General features: G+C 41.9%; 2 protein-coding genes across 3 annotated transcripts; both read right to left on the reverse strand.

Annotated features, from left to right (window-relative positions):
* Nucleotides 1-933: 933 nt before the first annotated feature.
* On the reverse strand, nucleotides 934-1,509 carry LOC133395874 (SOSS complex subunit C-like). The gene has a single exon (XM_061665142.1). The coding sequence runs from the start codon at nucleotides 1,392-1,394 to the stop codon at nucleotides 1,071-1,073; it is 324 nt and encodes a 107-aa protein (XP_061521126.1). The 5' UTR covers nucleotides 1,395-1,509; the 3' UTR covers nucleotides 934-1,070.
* Nucleotides 1,510-2,453: 944 nt separating this feature from the next.
* On the reverse strand, nucleotides 2,454-16,043 carry mfsd2ab (MFSD2 lysolipid transporter A, lysophospholipid b). Of its 2 annotated transcripts, none has more exons than XM_061665511.1 (14): nucleotides 15,775-16,043; nucleotides 13,635-13,760; nucleotides 12,664-12,788; nucleotides 9,468-9,591; nucleotides 8,904-8,982; nucleotides 8,648-8,817; nucleotides 8,482-8,572; nucleotides 7,531-7,649; nucleotides 7,220-7,303; nucleotides 6,241-6,324; nucleotides 5,946-6,058; nucleotides 5,724-5,867; nucleotides 4,407-4,583; nucleotides 2,454-3,989 (listed from the first exon to the last, which is right to left on the reverse strand). In XM_061665511.1, the coding sequence occupies exons 1-14, from the start codon at nucleotides 15,862-15,864 to the stop codon at nucleotides 3,938-3,940; spliced, it is 1,578 nt and encodes a 525-aa protein (XP_061521495.1). In that variant the 5' UTR covers nucleotides 15,865-16,043; the 3' UTR covers nucleotides 2,454-3,937. The 2 variants fall into 2 exon arrangements, with proteins under 2 accessions (XP_061521495.1, XP_061521496.1); XM_061665512.1 differs by having other exon boundaries at nucleotides 12,664-12,784; nucleotides 15,775-15,866.
* Between the last annotated feature and the right edge of the window lie 2,264 nt (nucleotides 16,044-18,307).

The raw sequence follows: 18,307 nt of genomic DNA on the forward strand, positions 1-18,307 counted from the left end.
TAGAAGTTTTAAGTTCCGTATTTTTGCTATTATACTATTCATAACTTATAGAAATCACTTATTGCATAGTGTAGGTTGTGACAGTACCAAAGATGAAAGGACAAAGGGACATTTCATCTTGCATATGAGAATGGGGCGGCACGGTGACCGACTGGTTAGAGCGTCTGCCTCACAGTTCTGAGTTCTGAGGTCAGGGGTTCAATCCCCGGCCCCGCCTGTGTGGAGTTTGCATGTTCTCACCGTGCCTGCGTGGGTTTTCTCCGGGCACTCAGGTTTCCTCCCACATCCCCAAAACATGCATGGTAGGTTAATTGACAACTCTAAATTTCCCGTAAGTGTGAATGTGAGTGCAAATGGTTGTTAGTTTGTATGTGCCCTGCGATTGGCTGGCAACCAGTTCAGGGTGTACCCCGCCTCATACCCGAAGATAGCTGGGATAGGCTCCAGCACGCCCGTGACCCTAGTGAGGACACGCAGCTCAGAAAATGGATGGATGGATAAGAGAATGGATGGATGGACATTGGCTCAAGTGAGTCAGTCTGAATGTTCATGGGAATAAAGCGACTGAAGTGCATCAGCGACATTGCTGGCTGCAGCCAGGTCGGCATTTCAAATGAGAATCTGTCCCCAATTGCCTAATCTGGATAAATAAAGGTGAAACACAAACATAAATAAATACTGGACAGGTACCGAAGGAAGGCAGTAGGATGCAACATACAAAGTGATTCTTGGGGAAGGAAGGATAGGAGGGGAGGAAGGAAAGAGGAAAAAGCGGGTATGAAGTGGAAGGAAATGGGGAATCAAGGAAAGAAGGCACTAAAGTCTAAAAAGCCTTTTTCTAAGCAAAGGAAGGATGCAACATCAGCAGGTCTGGGGGGAAGCAGGGAAGGAAAGGAAGGCAGAAAAAAAACACGACTGTAAATATTGTAGCCATTTTATATTTAATGTCTAAAATGAAACGCGCTGAAGTCGTTCTCAACCTGAATTCCTCAGTACAGACAAATGTGACAATGGGACGCTTGGGATGAGCTGTTCAGTCCAACAGACTGTGGGGAGCGGCCACAACCTGACTACAAGTCGGGCTCCAGGCGGGGAAGCACCGGGAGGATGAGGTTCCCGAACGACGAGTCCTGGGTGATGAAGAAGCCGGACGAGTGTCCGTGGGCGTGCTGCAAGGCGGCCTTCTGCTGGGCGGCGATGTGCTGCTGCTCCGCGCTGTCCCTCGCCTCCTTCGCCGCACCGCCTCTGGAGGTCAGCGGCGTGTTGGCTCCGGGCTCGCTCATGGACTGAGTCTGGAGCAGCCGCCGCTTCTCCTTGTCCAGCTCGGCCAGGATAGCCACGCGGGTCTTGGTGGGAAAGCCTGGAGGATTGGCGGCGGCGGCGGCTGCAGCCATAGCAGCGTCGCTCGCACGGTCAGCGGACTGAACACAAAATAGAACGTGTTGGAGACGGAATCTTAATAAGGCGGTAGGCACACTAAATTGTAATCCTCTTCATTTCCGTTTTACTCCCGCAAAGAAACACGGAACTTCCGGTCCGTATGTCTTCTTCGTATATTAATAATAGCGCCATCTGTTGATTGGAGAACACTTAAACTCCAATTAAAAATGTATAAACCATAGCATCTATACAAGTCTTTTAATACAGAAATAAAATGATGAAACATAACTTCTTACATTAAAATGAATAATAAATAAAAGTACTCGACTACTTCAACTATTTTTTTAATGTTTGGCTTGACGTTTTACATTCGGTTTCGATTAGGCGTTGTTACACTAAATGTACACAGGATGTCAGCATTTATTCGCAAACGCTGTCATTACCTCGAACAGAATCGAGGAGATGAAAGTGAATTTTATAGTCTTGAAATTAAAGTTTTAGTTGTACACATATTTGGTGGGTACATGTATTATTCCTAAGATAAGTATACCTTCATTTAAAAACATTTTTTTATTTTACTTTATCAATTGCATTCAAATACAAACCCCAAAAAAGAAATACATTCTGCCTTCTTATGCTTCAGTGTTTAATTAGAGGATTTAAATTAAATTTATAATGCTACACTTTTAATACATATATTTGAAAAGTTCTGGGCTGACTTAGTGGTTCGCAAACCTGCCTAGACCAGAGGTTCCGGGTTCCAATCTCAATTCCCTCCGTGGTTGTGTAGGTTGTTTTCCCCTCTTTTTCTGACCACGCCATCATCCTACCAAATTCCAAAAACATTGAAGACCAAATTTTCCATAGATGCAAATGGTTGTTTGTTTGGATGTTACCTGGGATTTGTTGGTAACCTGTTCAGGGTGTACCCCAGTCAGTTAGGAGTTAAATCAATTTGGATAACCTCCATGAGGAATAACAGAAGATGGTTTTACTTGCTTCTTTTTTTTTTTTTTTTTAAATCATCATTGCTAATAAGAGGCTTCAAAGTCAAATAAAATTGATTTTCACACTTCACTTTTCCAGCACTATTTATTGTTTTCAATCTCTTTTCCCCTGAAATAAACTTCAGTACAGAGTACATCAAGTCACTTGCAGCCACAAATATCAAATGTATTTACAACTCTACGTACACCATTTACATATGGACATGGGAGGCATGTACACAAGGCATGTGTCTGTATGCCCCCCCCCCCTCTCTCCCACACACACACACAACCTCTAGCAAGAGTCATGCACAGGGAAAGAAGTTAAGTTCAACTGCAGTTCCACGACCGAACAAAAACAATATTTACAGGATGTACAATGGTTACAGTTAGTTGAGACAGAGCACTCCTACAGCATCCTCTACAATTGATACAATGATTCTTTATCAGATTATTTCATTACTTTATTTTTTTCCTTCTCCCCCCCCAAGTGGACAAAATTTTTTTTTAAAACTTGCACAATGCCACCTCAGTTTCAGGAGCATATTGTAGCTGTATGTATAACATAGGACGCTGTATGTACACAATTCCATATCAATGGATATGAATGAAGAAGTTTACAAAACAGTTAATCGTACAATACAGACGCATATATACAGAGAAAGAAAATCATGTTTCCTTCATCCTATTTTGTATCCCCACAATTACGTGCATCCTATCTTTAATGCGTACAGACAAGCGAGGGTGACACGTGAAAAAATGTATGAGAACATTGATTTACTTTATATCGATTGCGCCCTTAAATAGGTTTTAAATACTGCAAGACACATCTATTGTCCAAACTGCAAAATCAAAAAGTAATAAATACTTAACACGATCACATATTCAGTACGGACTGTTGTCACCTTTTAGCTCAGCGCTCAGTCGGGGGGGAGGGGAGATGTTTTTCCTATTCCTCAGTAGCCTTTTCTATAAATAATAGTAGCAGATCTATAGTAGTGGTTTTACTTAATGACATGGAGCAAATCAAAACAAAAACAAGCCCTTGAAAGGTGTTAATCATTTACCTGTGGATTGAGATAAGAACAATCAGGCTGTCAGGGCAAAATAAAATAAAATTGTATAGTCCAACCGGTGACTCAAGAACATGGATCTTCAAATGAAGTGTCAGTTTCTTGTTTTCATTTTGCTACTGAACTGAGCGAAGGCACAGATGCTGTTTGTTCAAGTTTAGGTTGGTAGTACAGTGCTCAAGTCACTGGATTACAAAAAAGATGCAAACTGGCTTTTTGCGCACTTTCAATCAAGGAACAAAGTCACACAACAAAAAGAGAGGGTTTTGGCAGTACAAAAGAGACCTGACCGAGCAAATTAGCGTGTAAATATCAGGTTGGCTTGGCATGTTTTTTTTAGCCTCTTGAAGGGAAATAGCAGCAGTTGCAGCAGCAAGAGCGTTGCCTGGACTAGGCAGTGTCTGTAAGATAAGACGGGCCAAAGGACACTGGGGCCCGCCCAGTGCAAAATGCCAGGCGTTCGTCTTAATTGGTCGGCGGTGTTAAAAAAAAAAAGTGTTAGATCATGTTGGAAAGTTCCGTCGAGTCCGTTTCGGAATCTGCCTCATCCCTGCAAGGAGAAAAGAAAATACAATTCATTTGTTTTTAACCCTTACTTTCGGGTCAAATTTCAGCTGTTTTGACAGCAATTAAAAATATCGTTACGTGATTGACATTAACAATAGTTTTCACCCTGAAATTTGATGAGATTTTCCTAAAGTGAATAATCAAAATAAAAATCTTGAAAAATGTCACTCATTTGTACAGGCGCTATATAGAGTGTGTGTGCACCCGGTTGCGGGTCAAACTACTAACATTTATTTTAGGTTAAATCAAGGAAAATGGTGGTCACAGGGGGGATTTTTTTTATTTATTTTTAAATGGGACAGTGGTAGAAAAATGTTCAAGAGAGCTTCAAAGAGTCCTGAGAACTGTATAAGGGTTAATTAAGCCTTTCAGACACGAGAAGCTCAGACTCAAGGATCACCTTTGCTTCTGGAGCAGTTTCCGGTTGCTTTGCCTCTTGTCCTCGTTGATGGGGTACGTGTACAGGATGGCTAGGCCGATCATGATGAGGAGTATGGGGGCGGCGGAGACCAGCACCTTCAGCGTGATGTCCACTTCTGCCGGTTGGGAGCAACCTCGAGAGATGTAGCCGGCAAAACTGGATGCAAGAAAAAAGGAAAATAGTTAAGACGCAGTCTTGTGATAAAAGCATGACACTCTACTGTACTGGAATCACATTCAAGTAAAAGAAAATAAATCTCCCGCTTTGATGTGGGATTTGGATTAACTTCATTCAGCACCATGCTCCTCGTGAATAGGAGAAGGGAAAAAAATGACAAGGAAATAAAGCGGAATCTCTAAAGTCAAGCACTTTCGGTTCGAAAAATTTCCTATAGGAAATAATGTCGGGGGAACCTATTGTATCCTGTTATTCCCTGAAAAACTCCCCTTTTCATTCTTTTTGTGCTCAGACGAAAGCCCTGTACAATATAAAAGTATTGCTTTGGTGCCATCGCTAGACATCTTGGTGGCAAGGAAATATGCTGAAGTGAGGGGAGGGGCTCCATTTCCACAGACCATTGTCCGGTCTAATATAAAAGTATAAAATGGGGGGGGGGGGGGGGGGGGCGTCAATTATTTTTCACTTTTTGCGGTAGGGTCTGTCCCCAGCTAAGTGAATTTAACCCTTACTAATTAGACAGACAATGTTGTAGATAACATTTTACCAGCTCTAATCATAAAATGACAAGTAAAATGAGAGCGGGCAAGAGAAAAGTGTTTGGAGAGCAATACTGCCACCTAGTGGTGTTTTAGAGAGACTTTGCTCATATTAAATCCTTGTGATATTTAATTTGTTGAGTTTCTCATGAGGGCAGCAGTGCGGTGCAGTGGTCAATTTCAGTTATCCTATCTATCGCTATTTTGGTGTTTAAATATACAATGCTTAATTCTCTCGTTTTATGTGTCTCGGTTTAACAGTAAACTTCAACTGGGAGTGACAGAAACAGCTTGAAGCAAGTACACTGCACCTCTCATTGGGAAAACTGTGGAAGTAAGAACACAAAGTTTAAATACATGTGTTTTAGTAAGTTTAAATGCCTTAAAAGTATGTGGAAAGGGTAAAAAAAATAATTACAGTCACTTTATATTTGCCTTATTGTGCCGCATGATGACATATTCTTACTGAAGTGGTTTATTCAGCATCATTTGTAACCTCGAAACATCATAAATTGAGGATCCCTGTAATAGAATTGACTGCTAAAATAATTTTGAATAGCGTCGCCGTGCGAGTGCTTACTCTAAACTGAGAGTGGAGATTCCCAGGGAGACTCCGGACGCAAACTTGGTGAAGAAGACGTAGAAGGAGTAGAAGAGCGCCTCGTGTCCATTTGCTTCGTGGTTTTGCACCCGGAAGTCGTCGACGACGTCGGGCAGCATAGACCTATCGGACAAAAGATCGTTTTAAGTCAGACATGCGTCGGTGACCGGAGAATGTCGGGTGAGAGCGGGGAGGTCTTACCAAGGCAGCAGGAAGGCGGCAGCCACGCTGACCCCGGCAGCAAAGGAGACAATGTAGGTGACAATCAGGTTGCTCTTCACACACACTACCAGGATTATGAAGGGAACTACAGACTGGAGGGAGGAGAAACACAGTCATGCACTTGTCCAAAATTTTCTTAAAGCTGCAGCATAATACGGAACCATAATGCCAAAAGTGAGTAAATAAACACCTCTGGCGACTTTGTTTTTAACACTTTAGAAGCCGGTTTATGATACTGAAGCCATCATTCCTGTTCTTTTGTGTTTAGTCTTACCAAAGTGCCAACGTAGACTGCAGTCTTCTTCCCAAATTTGGTGAGGAACCACTGCCAGAACGGGGTGGTGAGAGTGGCCGAGAGCTGTGAGAGAGAGAGAGAGAGGGGGGGGGGGGGCATGTACACTCCGGTTATCTAATCTGTTTCTCCATCAATGCACATGAAAAGCTCTCAATATAGTACAGTAGAAGCAATACAGTTTGAGCCTGTGTGACATTATGTAACACTGACACGACAATGGATGCATTCACAAAGGTTTTCAACTTCCGTGGGTGTGTGGATATTGGGTGAATTCCACAGGGGCCGCATCGTTTGACTCTGACTGACCCCCTCGTGTAACAACCACAAAAGCCTTAGAAAAACAGTGTTGTCATTCCCCCCCGTTTTAAAAATTTCCTTTGGAGATCAGCACCGTGTTTGCTTTTCATCCCAGCAGGAACGTCTTCGTAATAACTGCCCTCCTGAGCGCAGTTTATTGTAGCCCACATGATTTGTGAATAAAGCCATCCCGCTAAATAAATTTCTCGTCGGCTCCATAATCCTTACCATGAAGTAAAGGATCAAATGACGTAATCTGCTCAGCCCTGTAAACCTGTACTCCCCCACACCCTCTACCGCCAGGTCTGCCTTCTACAGTGGATTCATACGGTTTAATTAAAAAGTGGCCGATGACTGATTTGTGCAGATTAACTGTTTTTTTTGGGAGGGGAACCAAGGGCTGCAGAGGCTTCTTGTCCATCTGTGGGAATAAGATGGCATTCAGGCCCAGTTCACACAATATGGCAAGACAGTGAGAACACTGTGGTGCTCTGATGGAGGACAGACCAGCTTTGTGACTGCACACAATTTATGGGTGAGACCTTTAGAGGGAAGTCTATTTGAGATTGTTATGGCAACAGGCAGCCTACCTGAAATGACACTTGCTGTTATGTGATGCGAGTGTGCACGTGTGTGTCCGTCCGTGCGTGTTTGAACTCACCATGATCACCAACAGAATATTCTGGAAGTCGTTTCGGAAGCCCAGGGTGTAGCTACAGAACAGAGCGAAGTTGCCCTCGAGGAGCTGCAGAATAAACAAATAATACGTTTTTTTTAAAAAAAGGAGGTAGCAGCTTGAGAAAAATATAGCCTGCCAACTATAAGCTGTTGTTTTTAGTGTCTTAGTTCAGAGTGGAAACAAGCAGAAAACTCCTCAAAAGAGGCCCCAGACCATTTTACATTTCCTTAAAAAATAAATAAACAGCCTAAACTACGTAGTTTTTGTTTATGCACAGTACACTGTATGCGTACCATGAATGCCAACGAGGTAAAGAGGAAGACCATGACCAGTTTGGCGTAGGGCCCGTGTCCCATCACCAGCTTGATGCCCTGGAAGAACGACAAGGGCTCAGACTTGGGACGGCTGGACTCTGAAGAGGAAAAAAAAAAAAAAAAAAACATGCGTATTGCATCTGTCTACTTGGATCACCAATATAACTCTCACACCGGTTTGAAAATCTGTTACTCAGCTGAGCCTCATAGTTTTGGGCTGGAATAATGGGGAGTGAGATGTGTCAGAATGCCCTCTACAAAACACGGAGTTTCTAACTGACTGAGATTAAATAAAAACAAAAAACTATGCCTTATGCAATAAAATGATCATGCAAGACAATGCATCCCATGGTGTCGTAAAATACCATTGGCACTTTAGCTGCTGTGGGTATGCTATGAAGGGAGAAAAACTGTGCGGCCACCATCATCCCATGACCTCGACCCTTTTGAGACCCGGTGACGTGTCCTTAAAAAGATCTAATGACAGTTGGACGGCAGTATACCTCCAGTAACTTGATCAGGAATATTTTTTTTTGGGTGAAATAGAATTTTCTTTTTAAGACAATTTTGGCAAATGTTTCTTCACACTCTACAGTGGCACCTTGATTTACAAGTTTAAGTCGTTCCATCCAAAATTTTATTTGTTCCAAAATCAAGTTTCCCCATTGAAATGAATTGAAATAAGTTTTTTTTTTTTTTAAATAAAAACATGTAAAATATAAAAACAAAATATTTTAAAGAGAATGTAAATGAATGAATTGAATTTACAAGTAATCAAGCCAAAAGTCACACACACACACACACACACACACACACACACACACAACAGCACGCGAAAAACTCATAAATTGGGTATTGGAGTTTTTGGTATTTTGCCATCATCATGGTGGTGTTGTGAACACGTTCTCTTTGGTTGATGACCCCCCCTACCTTTTTGCTCTCTCACACCAAAGAACAGAACAATGGCGCAGAGGACGTAGATTAAGCTGATGACACCAGAGGCGATCATGTAGGCGGCTCTCTGTAGAGGAAGAGAGGAGTGAGCAAAAACACTCCAAATTGTGCTTCTTGAAGTTTAAATGGTAACATTGGGTACCGTGTGTTCCAGGGAGATGACGTGGTCTGTGCCGTTGAGGCCTGAGGAGGAGTTGCTCATGTCCGCCAAAATTTCACCCGGTCCTGGGATGCAGGGCGCGTTCGCCATGCCCACTATCTGGCCCTGGATGGCGGTACCGAGCACAGTGCCCAGAACCTCAATCGTCATCCCTGATTTTTTTCGGGGGGGGGGGGGCATTTATTAACAAGTCTTCTTCTACCCTCAGGAAACCTATTATGAAAACAATGTTACTCACTGTAAGCTGTAGCAGAGTCCCTTTCTTTCTGCTCTGAGCTGATGAACATGGTGAGGGCGGAATATGGCACATGGAAGCACTGAAATAGACATTGGACAGGATAGACAAATTTACTCCGAGGTCATGCAGTTTTGGATCAATGTATTCCATTAGAAAACATTTGGCTTTCCTCTTAATCTGTTACACAATAGATGTAGTCAGAGAAGGCCTAATGTTCTTCAAAATTGCCATTTCCAGTACTTTTCAAAGAACTGCTAACCTGTAGCTATATTAGTGACGTTCTCTCTCTTTTGGCAATTAACTTGTACCACCGAAACTTGTCACATGGAAGTGTGAATGAAATCTTGTCTTATGGTTATTGTTTATACGCAAAAATTAAACTGTCATGTAACCTTCCAATGCGGACCATGTTTAATTTTATTATTTGAATATACAGCGAGCCAATAATAAATTTAGAAAAAACATGCTGGTGGATACGAATGGTCCATGGGCCACTATTTGACAAATATGGTTCTTTCCAAACAGATAAGCAAATTTATTTAGGTGTGTGTGTCTCATACTCACAGTTTGAAGGCTCTGGAAGAGACAGTAGAAGAAAAGGTACCAGATGACTTTGCTGTCCTCAAAGGGGGGCACATACCATATTAGGAAGTAGGTGAGCACAGCGAGAGGAGTTGAGATCACAATCCTGCACAGAGGGAGAAGGGGGGGGAGAAAGGGGGGAAAAAAAGAAGAAAAAAAAGACACTGTGGATACAAAGGTGACTCTCCATGTGTGACACGTGCTACACAACAAACAAGGAAGCCTTAATGAGGACAAGGGGGCTCATTGCGTAAGACACGCACAACATTCACGCAGCATCTTTCATTCACACGTTGCCAAGTGCTTAGTAAGGCGCTGCGGTTCTGACACGTCATTGTACACACACATGAGGGAATTTGATAATTGATGGATGTTAACATACTTTGAAGTAGAGCTCAATGAGAGTTTTGAGACGAGTATGAATCACCTTGTATTATTAATATCCCTGGAGCATGTCTACGACCCGAGGTGATTTTAAAGACGGGAACATGTGCAACTTGAGAGAGAACCTTGGAAGTGGAATTCTTTTGGCCATTTCCTGCAAGCCTTCTTCTCCCGTATATCAGAATAAAATCAGAATCATCTTTATTTGCCAACTATGTCCAAAAAACACACAAGGAATGTGCTCTGAGCAACATTCCCCAGTCGTGCGTGACAAAGGAAAACACACCTCTGAACCAGGACATCCTTGACGCGTCCTTGAAATGCTGCATCGCGGGAGTCATTTTTAATCATGAGAGTCATCTTTATATATATTATAATTTATGCCAAGCAAAAAAAGGACCATCATGGCGAAAACAAGGCACATGATCACATCAGTCTACTGAAGGCAAATCGTCCTTAAATCATCTTTGATACTGCGCAAGGAATTCATGTAGACTTAAGATGGTTAGGTAGAGAGGTGCTGCTGTTTTGGTTCGCTAAAAGTTCAAACGGGCGCATCACCTGACTATTTACCACCCATGTGCGAAGAACAGCGTCATTAACTAGCAATCATGATTATTACAACCTCTGCTTGTAAGTGGATGACACACCTGGTGATTAATTGGGGCACGGTGTCCATTAGCAGGATGGCCACGCTTTGATCAAAAACCAAATTTTAGCAAGTTCAGCGTCAAACAGCGTCGTTAGCGCAGAATACACAGGAGGTCTCGCTAACCTGTTTTCCAGGTTTGGTCACGTGATGTTCCGCATATACCGGATTCATCCAAACTTTTTTTTTTTTTTTTTTTTTTTTTTTAATTCATCTGAATATTTTCTGTACCGCTTATGCATTAACACTATGAACGCACAAAATGTTAATATTTCGCAGAAGAGCTAACTTTTGTACACAAACCCAAAACTGATCAATAGCAAATCTTAGGACACATTTAGACAAACAACCATCAACACTCACATGCACACCGATGGAAAATTTAGAGTCTTCTCTGGAGCTACCATGAAGAGGAAGCTTGAGTACCCAGAGAAAACTAACTCAAGTACGGGCAGAACATGCAAAGTCCCCACATTGGAGGGCCTGAGCTGAGATTCAAACCCAGAACCTCTTGAACCTGGTCCACTACTTCTTTTGAAATGAAGATCCAAATGCAAATTCAAGCTATTCTGGTGGGATTCAATAAATGCATACAGCATTCGGTAAAGGGCTGTCAAGGGGGGTTTTCAGTGTATGACGCATCTTCGCTCTTGTGCGTATAATCTGATTAACTGTACTCATGAGGGAATGTGACAAAGTGGGCAGCGGGTCAAAGCAGCTGACGCTCAGCGCCACATGCGCGACTATCAAATGATAGGTTTCTTCATTGGGTCCACACGTGGCCTGCCGTGAAAGGGCCTTGGGTGGCAGTAAACCATGGAAGTACAGTACAATATCCTCATGACCACAAGCGGTGTACAACTAAATACGTGTTCTGATCAAGTGAATATACGTACTCATATATAACATTCATTATTATCCCCTCTGGTACTAATACAGCCTCCCATTTTAAAATTGGATCACACGTTTGTGAAGTTGGCAACACTACAACATTCTGCACTGATAAGTAACTTGAACTCTAGTAACCTTGTGATGTCACTGAGGGGGGTGGGGGAAACATCCGAGGCCTCGACAGCTGCGCTCTCATTGGCTCAAACTGATGGTGTGTTGTGGGCTGGACCAATCAGAGGCTGAGCTCACCAGTCTACCCTCCCCCCCTTCTATACACTACAAGGAATATGGAGTGGCTGACTCTGCGCCTCTTCCGCCTTGCTTTTTCCATCCACGTCTTTGTCAAGTGACGTGGCCTCTACTCTTCCGAGCATGCCGGTGCCCAAGCCCCCATTCTGGTTTTTTTGATAGCCACCTAGTTTTCAATGTTAATTTCAAATGGCACATAACCCATATGTCTGTCTTTACACGAACTGAACACATGAATGCCATGCATGCCCAGATGCCACATAAAATAACAAGCATCCACACTTGGCAGTGAAAACATGGGAATGCACAATAATATAAAATGCTGCATAATACAAATATCCAGCATTATGTTACTGGCTGCCATTGCCAAATATTTTGCAGATTTAAAGATGGAAATGCCTCTAATTTAATGTATTTAGGCCATATTTAAAGGTCTATGCCACTGGTTCTCAAACGTTTTAGTTCCACCTAAAGAAATAGACAAAAAAAATCAGAATTCTGAGTGTCTATCATGATGGTACTTCAGAGAAACTGGAGGTATGGGGGGGGGGGGGGGGGGGAACACTTGTAACTTAAGGGGACTGTGTGAAAATGCATTTGCGAAGTAGCAGATGGGTGTTATATTTCCCAAAAGTGTGCTGTGGGAAATGCGAACACGTAACACAGGCAGGCAACATCGCTTTGTGTTTCAACTGTGAACATGTTTTAATGGCCAAGATATCATTGGCTGTTGTGCTGGCAATGAGGAAGTGGCGTGGCAGCATGTGTGTGATCTGTGGTAACCTCTGTTGGGAGATGACAGGCACTCTGTGTGTGTGTGCGCGTGGGCATGTGTGTGAGTGTGTGGGCGTGTGTGTAAGAACCCGCCCTCTTTTGATGAAAGCATATCACAGACATGTTTTAAAAGACACCTGGAAACTATTTTCAATTGTGAGAAAAAAAAACAATACGTCTGCTTTAAGTCCAGATGGGTGACTTTGGAGAAGGAGATGTAAAGACACCTACCAGGGCATCATTCGTCCAATTCGTGTCCAAGGACTCCTCGAGACGAGGAAGCCCACTGTGGGGTCCGTTATTGCATCCCATGCTCTGCCCACAAACAAGATGATTGAGGCGTAGAATGGATCTAGCTGCCAAAAGAGAAGACAATGTGTAAATGGAAGGCACATTTGATGGAAAATGTGTTTTCTATTTTAGATTAGGGTGCCCTGTGACTACCACTAAACTATAATTAGTTTGTGGCTCAAGATTTGAGTTATTTAAGATTGTAATCATAACACGGCAGCTTTAAAACATTGAGACGTCAGCAGAGTCTACGAGCACTTGGCAGGAGTCGGGACAAACTGTCATTTTGCAGCTTCCTCCTTGGTCTGCCATTCAAAGTCCGAAAGAAAAAAATTTACCGATCCTCACTGTACCAACTGCCCCACGCTGGGCTAGACAATAGACTCTTGCAACAATCTTGGTGGGCACACAAAACTGAACCCTGGGAAGCCTTTGACTTTACACTCCATTACATGCCACATTGGCCTTGACCACGAGATTAGTGTCAGGGCTCATTAAGGCCAACCACCCACTCATTTTTATGTTTGAAATGTAAGCCTTTGGATTTTACAGTGGTGTAATGGATCACCCATCTATATTTTACAGGACAAGGCTTCGTGAGAGCGATCGCCAAAATAATATTTTTGCAATGAAAATTTTATTTATTTCCTCCCATCAATCTATTCTCTTCATTTGATAGCTGACGGTAATATCGCCAATATCAAAAACCTCTGCCCATGCGCGTTGCTGCCACCCCAGCCATGGCTGTGTAAAAGAATAAATGTTGCATCTTCTGATGCTGCAATTGTAGCTTCAGTCACATACTACAATAAAACAACAGCACACTAGACTGGCTTTAGTTGTAGCCTATGTAGGCACTTGTGTGAGGAAATATACGTTTCTGTGTTGTGCAAACCATGGATTCGACCAACCTGCGCTACATCCAGCAGATAGAGTTGCAAAAAGAAGCCTAAGGCACATCCAGTGATCTGGTAGGGCGCTCCACCAATGGCGTAGCAGAGCTTGTTGCAGACAGACAATCTGTTTCTTTGCTCATGCTGGGGAAAGAGAACAAAATACCAAATCAACTTTAAAAGCAACAATTAGATCGACATATTGAAGAGCTTCAAAGAGCTAGTCTGGAAAGAAAGTGTCTTTCATAGCTTTTGCAGCTGCTTCCGAAATCTGGCAATCGGCAGATAGCTGGATCCACCCATGCAACAGGAATGAACACATTCTTATTCCCCTGGCTTTCCCCATTTCTTTCCTCAAATATGGAAGCTTCAGTCTCGCCTGTTTCATTCTGCTTCGAAAAATACAGAGATGTCGAATGACTTGGATTGCCAAAGTTTTTAAAAGCTGTTGTGACACATGTTTGTCACCCTGTGTGGAAAATGAAGCTCCTGTTTTATTTCCAGAGCTGACAACAGAGCCTGACGAGGCCACCTTGGCAAACGGAGTGGCCTGCGCACCAGCTGGAATCAAAAACCTCTCTGAAGGACCCACACACCCTCCTCGCTGGCCAATCAAACACGGTTGTGTTTTGCTCTCCCTAAATGATGCCCCTGCTCATTGGTGACCAGTCACACAGGTTTTAAGACACAGTAACCCTTTGAATTTGACTACTCTTCCTTTTGCACTTGTCAGGCAAGACCGGGGTAATGATAGTGCCTCTTGTTTGAGCACAACAAAGCTGAACAGCTATTTTTTTTCTGTCTTGTTGTTAATACAACCACACCAGTAAGTTCAGGTGACAAAACACTGCAACCAGATACTGGTGCCATCCAAAGTTCACGAAACCGATTTCAATTTGAGTGATAGCCGGGTCACCTTAAGAGTCATCTACTGTCTATGCCACAGAGATTTTTTTAAATTTTTTTATACAATGCAAACAAGATAAAATCAGCTCATGAGGTCAATGCCACAGCTAACTACATCCTCTATGAGTATTGATGTCTGCTAACAGATCAGATAAGGTATCGGAATGTGTAGGTTTTACGTATTTCTCAAAAGTACAGCCATTTTCAAATACATTTTATTGATGTTGATGGAAATGACATGAGCTTCACATCCCTCTCTAGCGACACGTCGCCTTCAGCTGTTGGTTTAAAAAAAAAATTAAAAAAAAAGGTAACTCCCACCAACGACGGAACAGTACCGTGCGAATTTTACTACTAGAAGGCACATTAGAGTATGCTCTGCTTGTTACAACATGCACGCGCTTGGAAATGAATAATCTAAATTAGTTTAGTATCCGAAAAGGGAACGACGACGGCATGCAAAAAAAAACGCTTGTAATCAACACGTGAACGCAGCATTTACACGACTGATTAAATTAATATAGCATGTATAATTTAATACAATAAACTGTTGCTGGCGTACTATTTGCTTATTTTCCTTTCGCTCATACAGGAAAAAAATGACAACCGTCAATTTCAAGCGTTACATTGGAATGAGGCCACAATCAAGCTAGCTAAAACGAAAAGGAAAAAAAGAGACGAGAAGAGTGACATTTTAAGCCTTTAAATTTAGCTCCGGGATGACCCGAGTAACGACTACTTTAAAACCTCAGGTCTTGCAAACCACAAAGCTGTAATTATAACCTAAAAATCTTCAGTTTGTTGGTTCCAAGGTTTTTTTTTTTTTTTTTTTTAAAGCATACGATGTATACAATTTGAAGAATATCACGAGGTTATTTTAAAAGGGGTCTTCGTGTAACGCTGGTTGGATTATCACGAGTGGGCTTTCAACTTTTCATTCATTTATTATTGTTTTGATCGTAATATGAGTGTGGGGAGGAAAAAGAAAAAAAATTATATATATATATATATATATACATATATATGTATATTATTAAGTATCACAATGTGAACCGGGCGGCTAGCAATGGTTCAATGAATCAGACACTCCCTTTTGAAAATGACAATTCCAACTGGCCAGCGTGCTCGTTTCGTTCATCCAAAAGCGGCGTGGACGACAAACCCAGTCCTCCTTTTACACCAACTAAACGCGTTTAGTTTCAACAAAACCAAGTGGAAACCCTTTTGGTTTGTAACTAAGAAATGTGCCCACCTTTCTGGGATGCGAAATGGGGTCGGAGTTGCCAGGTTTAGTCAATAAACTGGCGTTGGAGTATTGCTCGGCTCCTTCTCCCTTGGCCATATCAGAATGGCTGCTTCGTCGCGTTATCTTGACACAAAGTAGCAAAATCTAATAATAATAATAATAATAATTTTTCAATTAAAAAAAAAAAAGAATCTCCCGGTTCAGCTGAAGAAGTTGCTCGAGAGAGTCTTGCGTGGAATCTGATAGCAAAGTGAGAGGATGCGGATAAGGTGGACGTAGTGTTTTTTTTTGTTTTTTTTTTTAGAGCTCCCCGCCTATTTGTAACGTAGCTCACCCCACACTTGGCCCCGCCCCCTCCCGTAGACACTTCATGTCACGTCACGGCACGGCACGTCACTCGCGTGGGCTGTTCGCTTGTCATCCTCCTCCTTGCCCCTCCACTGGAAAACATGCAAGTGGACAGCGCAATTCCCTCGGATCTCTCGGGCACCACCAACAACCCGCACACACCGATGAAAAACCACATTGTTGACATAAATTGGAGTTATAAACCAATTTAATCAAATAAGAAGCAGCCATGAAATCAGCCTCAAGTGTTAGTATTGTGTATTTGCACATTTCCGCAGTCACGGGTAAGCAGTTCCACTGTTTTATGATACATGTTGTGCTACAAACTGGTTGGTGCATCAAAGCATATCATAACATTCCATGGATACCATGCAAATATGCCACCAGGGGTAGCCAGCCAAGAGATAACATCCGAGCAATCTGATTGGTTGGAGGGGGGGAGGGGGGGGAGGGTACAAAAAAAAATCCAATATTTCACAATGGAAGCTGATAATTTTTGAAATCAGATCACAAATGGATGAATGGGTCACAAGCAATTAACATAAATAAAATAATAACCCAGCTGGCAAAAAAAGTTCCAGCACATAATTTGGTATTTTTGTTTTATTGCATAATTCCCTCAAAAATTAGATCATCAGAGGCTTTGTGAGAAATTCAAAAGTATTTTTTCTTAAGAATTAAGCATTAAAGAGTAACTCTGAAAATATGTTTGTAAATGATTCAAGGATAAATCCATTTTAGGGTTACATTCTGATAGACTAAACAGCACATTTGAAAAAGCTTTTGATTCAAGAATATTTGTCCAACAATTTTGAGGGACATTTTGTTAAACAAGCTCATTATGTGCTCATTAAACATACAACAATGCATATTAATTCCAGCAATACCTATAAAAATAGGTGACAATATTGCTCTGCAAAGTCCCCCGCTGCGTCTCCAGGTTTGAAAGGGTGAGTATTTTAACTTCAGCCTACTTTTACTATACAGCAGTGAACTCATTTTCCATAATAACAAAAAATATATATGAATTTCTTCTACGTGTCATTTTTGCAGAGAATATGGCTTCAGGAATAGCGTTGCATCTTTTGTCTTTTGAAGTAAAGTACTTTTAAGTGACTGAAAAGCCGATAACGTGAGCCAATGAAAAGACAGTATAAATATGGTAAAGGAGACATATTGTGCATTTTTCAGTTCCCAGGTTTAATAACGTCAAAGAACTCCAAGAATCAGGAATTACAGCATCCCGTCTTAATTGAGGCGCTGAACTCAGCCAGTTTTGAGGGCAAATGAGCCAAAGCTCACCCCGCCCCCATGTAGCTATTTCAATGCAGAGAACAACTTTTGCTACCATGACAATTGGAGATGGAGATAGCATTGGGTCAAAGCCAGCTGTCCTACTACAGAGTGTGGAAAAAAGTAAGGGCGCTTAAGGACAGTGAGCATTGATGTTACATATTTTCACTTGGGGAGGCAGCACTTCATTCATAATGTACATTGGCTCCAACACCAACAGTTTTTATAGAAGCAATTAAAAAGTCAATTTGCCAAAGATATGTCCTCTTTAAAGTATAAAAGCAAACCTGCTTGTTGCCAAGGTAAGTTAAACTACAATATATTTGTCATATATGTATACAACATGGCAAAGATGTTGTGGAAAAAACTCTTCATCTATCACAGTTCAAAGTGACTACATGGGGAAAAAAAGTGGACCTAAAAGTTGGACAGAAACCTCAAAATTCCACATTCATGGTAAAAAAAAAAAAAAAAAAAAAAGTAGCTTTTCTCATGTGGCTTCTTCGTTGGCTTTTTATTTGCAAAGCCAACTCAGCTCTGGCTAAGATGCAGAGCATGTCTTACTTCTCAATTTAGCTGCGCATACATACCATAAGTGGACAGCATCCAAGTACAGTAAACACAAGCCGCTACTGTATGTGTGCAGATAGGGGGAGATGTGAATATGCAATGTTGACTTGACTTAGCCGCCTCCCTTTGAACAAACACACTGTATCGTTACTTTATCTATGTTAAAGGTGCATCTGTTTGTTGACATGCACCCAATAATTAAGAAAGTCTTCAACATTGAGTTAGTAGGCCAATCATTCTGTCAACATGCTGCAGATTAGATAAAGTGTCATTGAATGCAAGAGATTGTGTTGGTAAATTCCAAACCGTGCTTAGCTTAGCTAATCAA

The sequence above is a fragment of the Phycodurus eques genome, chromosome 20 (genome assembly GCF_024500275.1).
Source record: "Phycodurus eques isolate BA_2022a chromosome 20, UOR_Pequ_1.1, whole genome shotgun sequence".
In the NCBI taxonomy this organism is placed as follows: domain Eukaryota; kingdom Metazoa; phylum Chordata; class Actinopteri; order Syngnathiformes; family Syngnathidae; genus Phycodurus; species Phycodurus eques.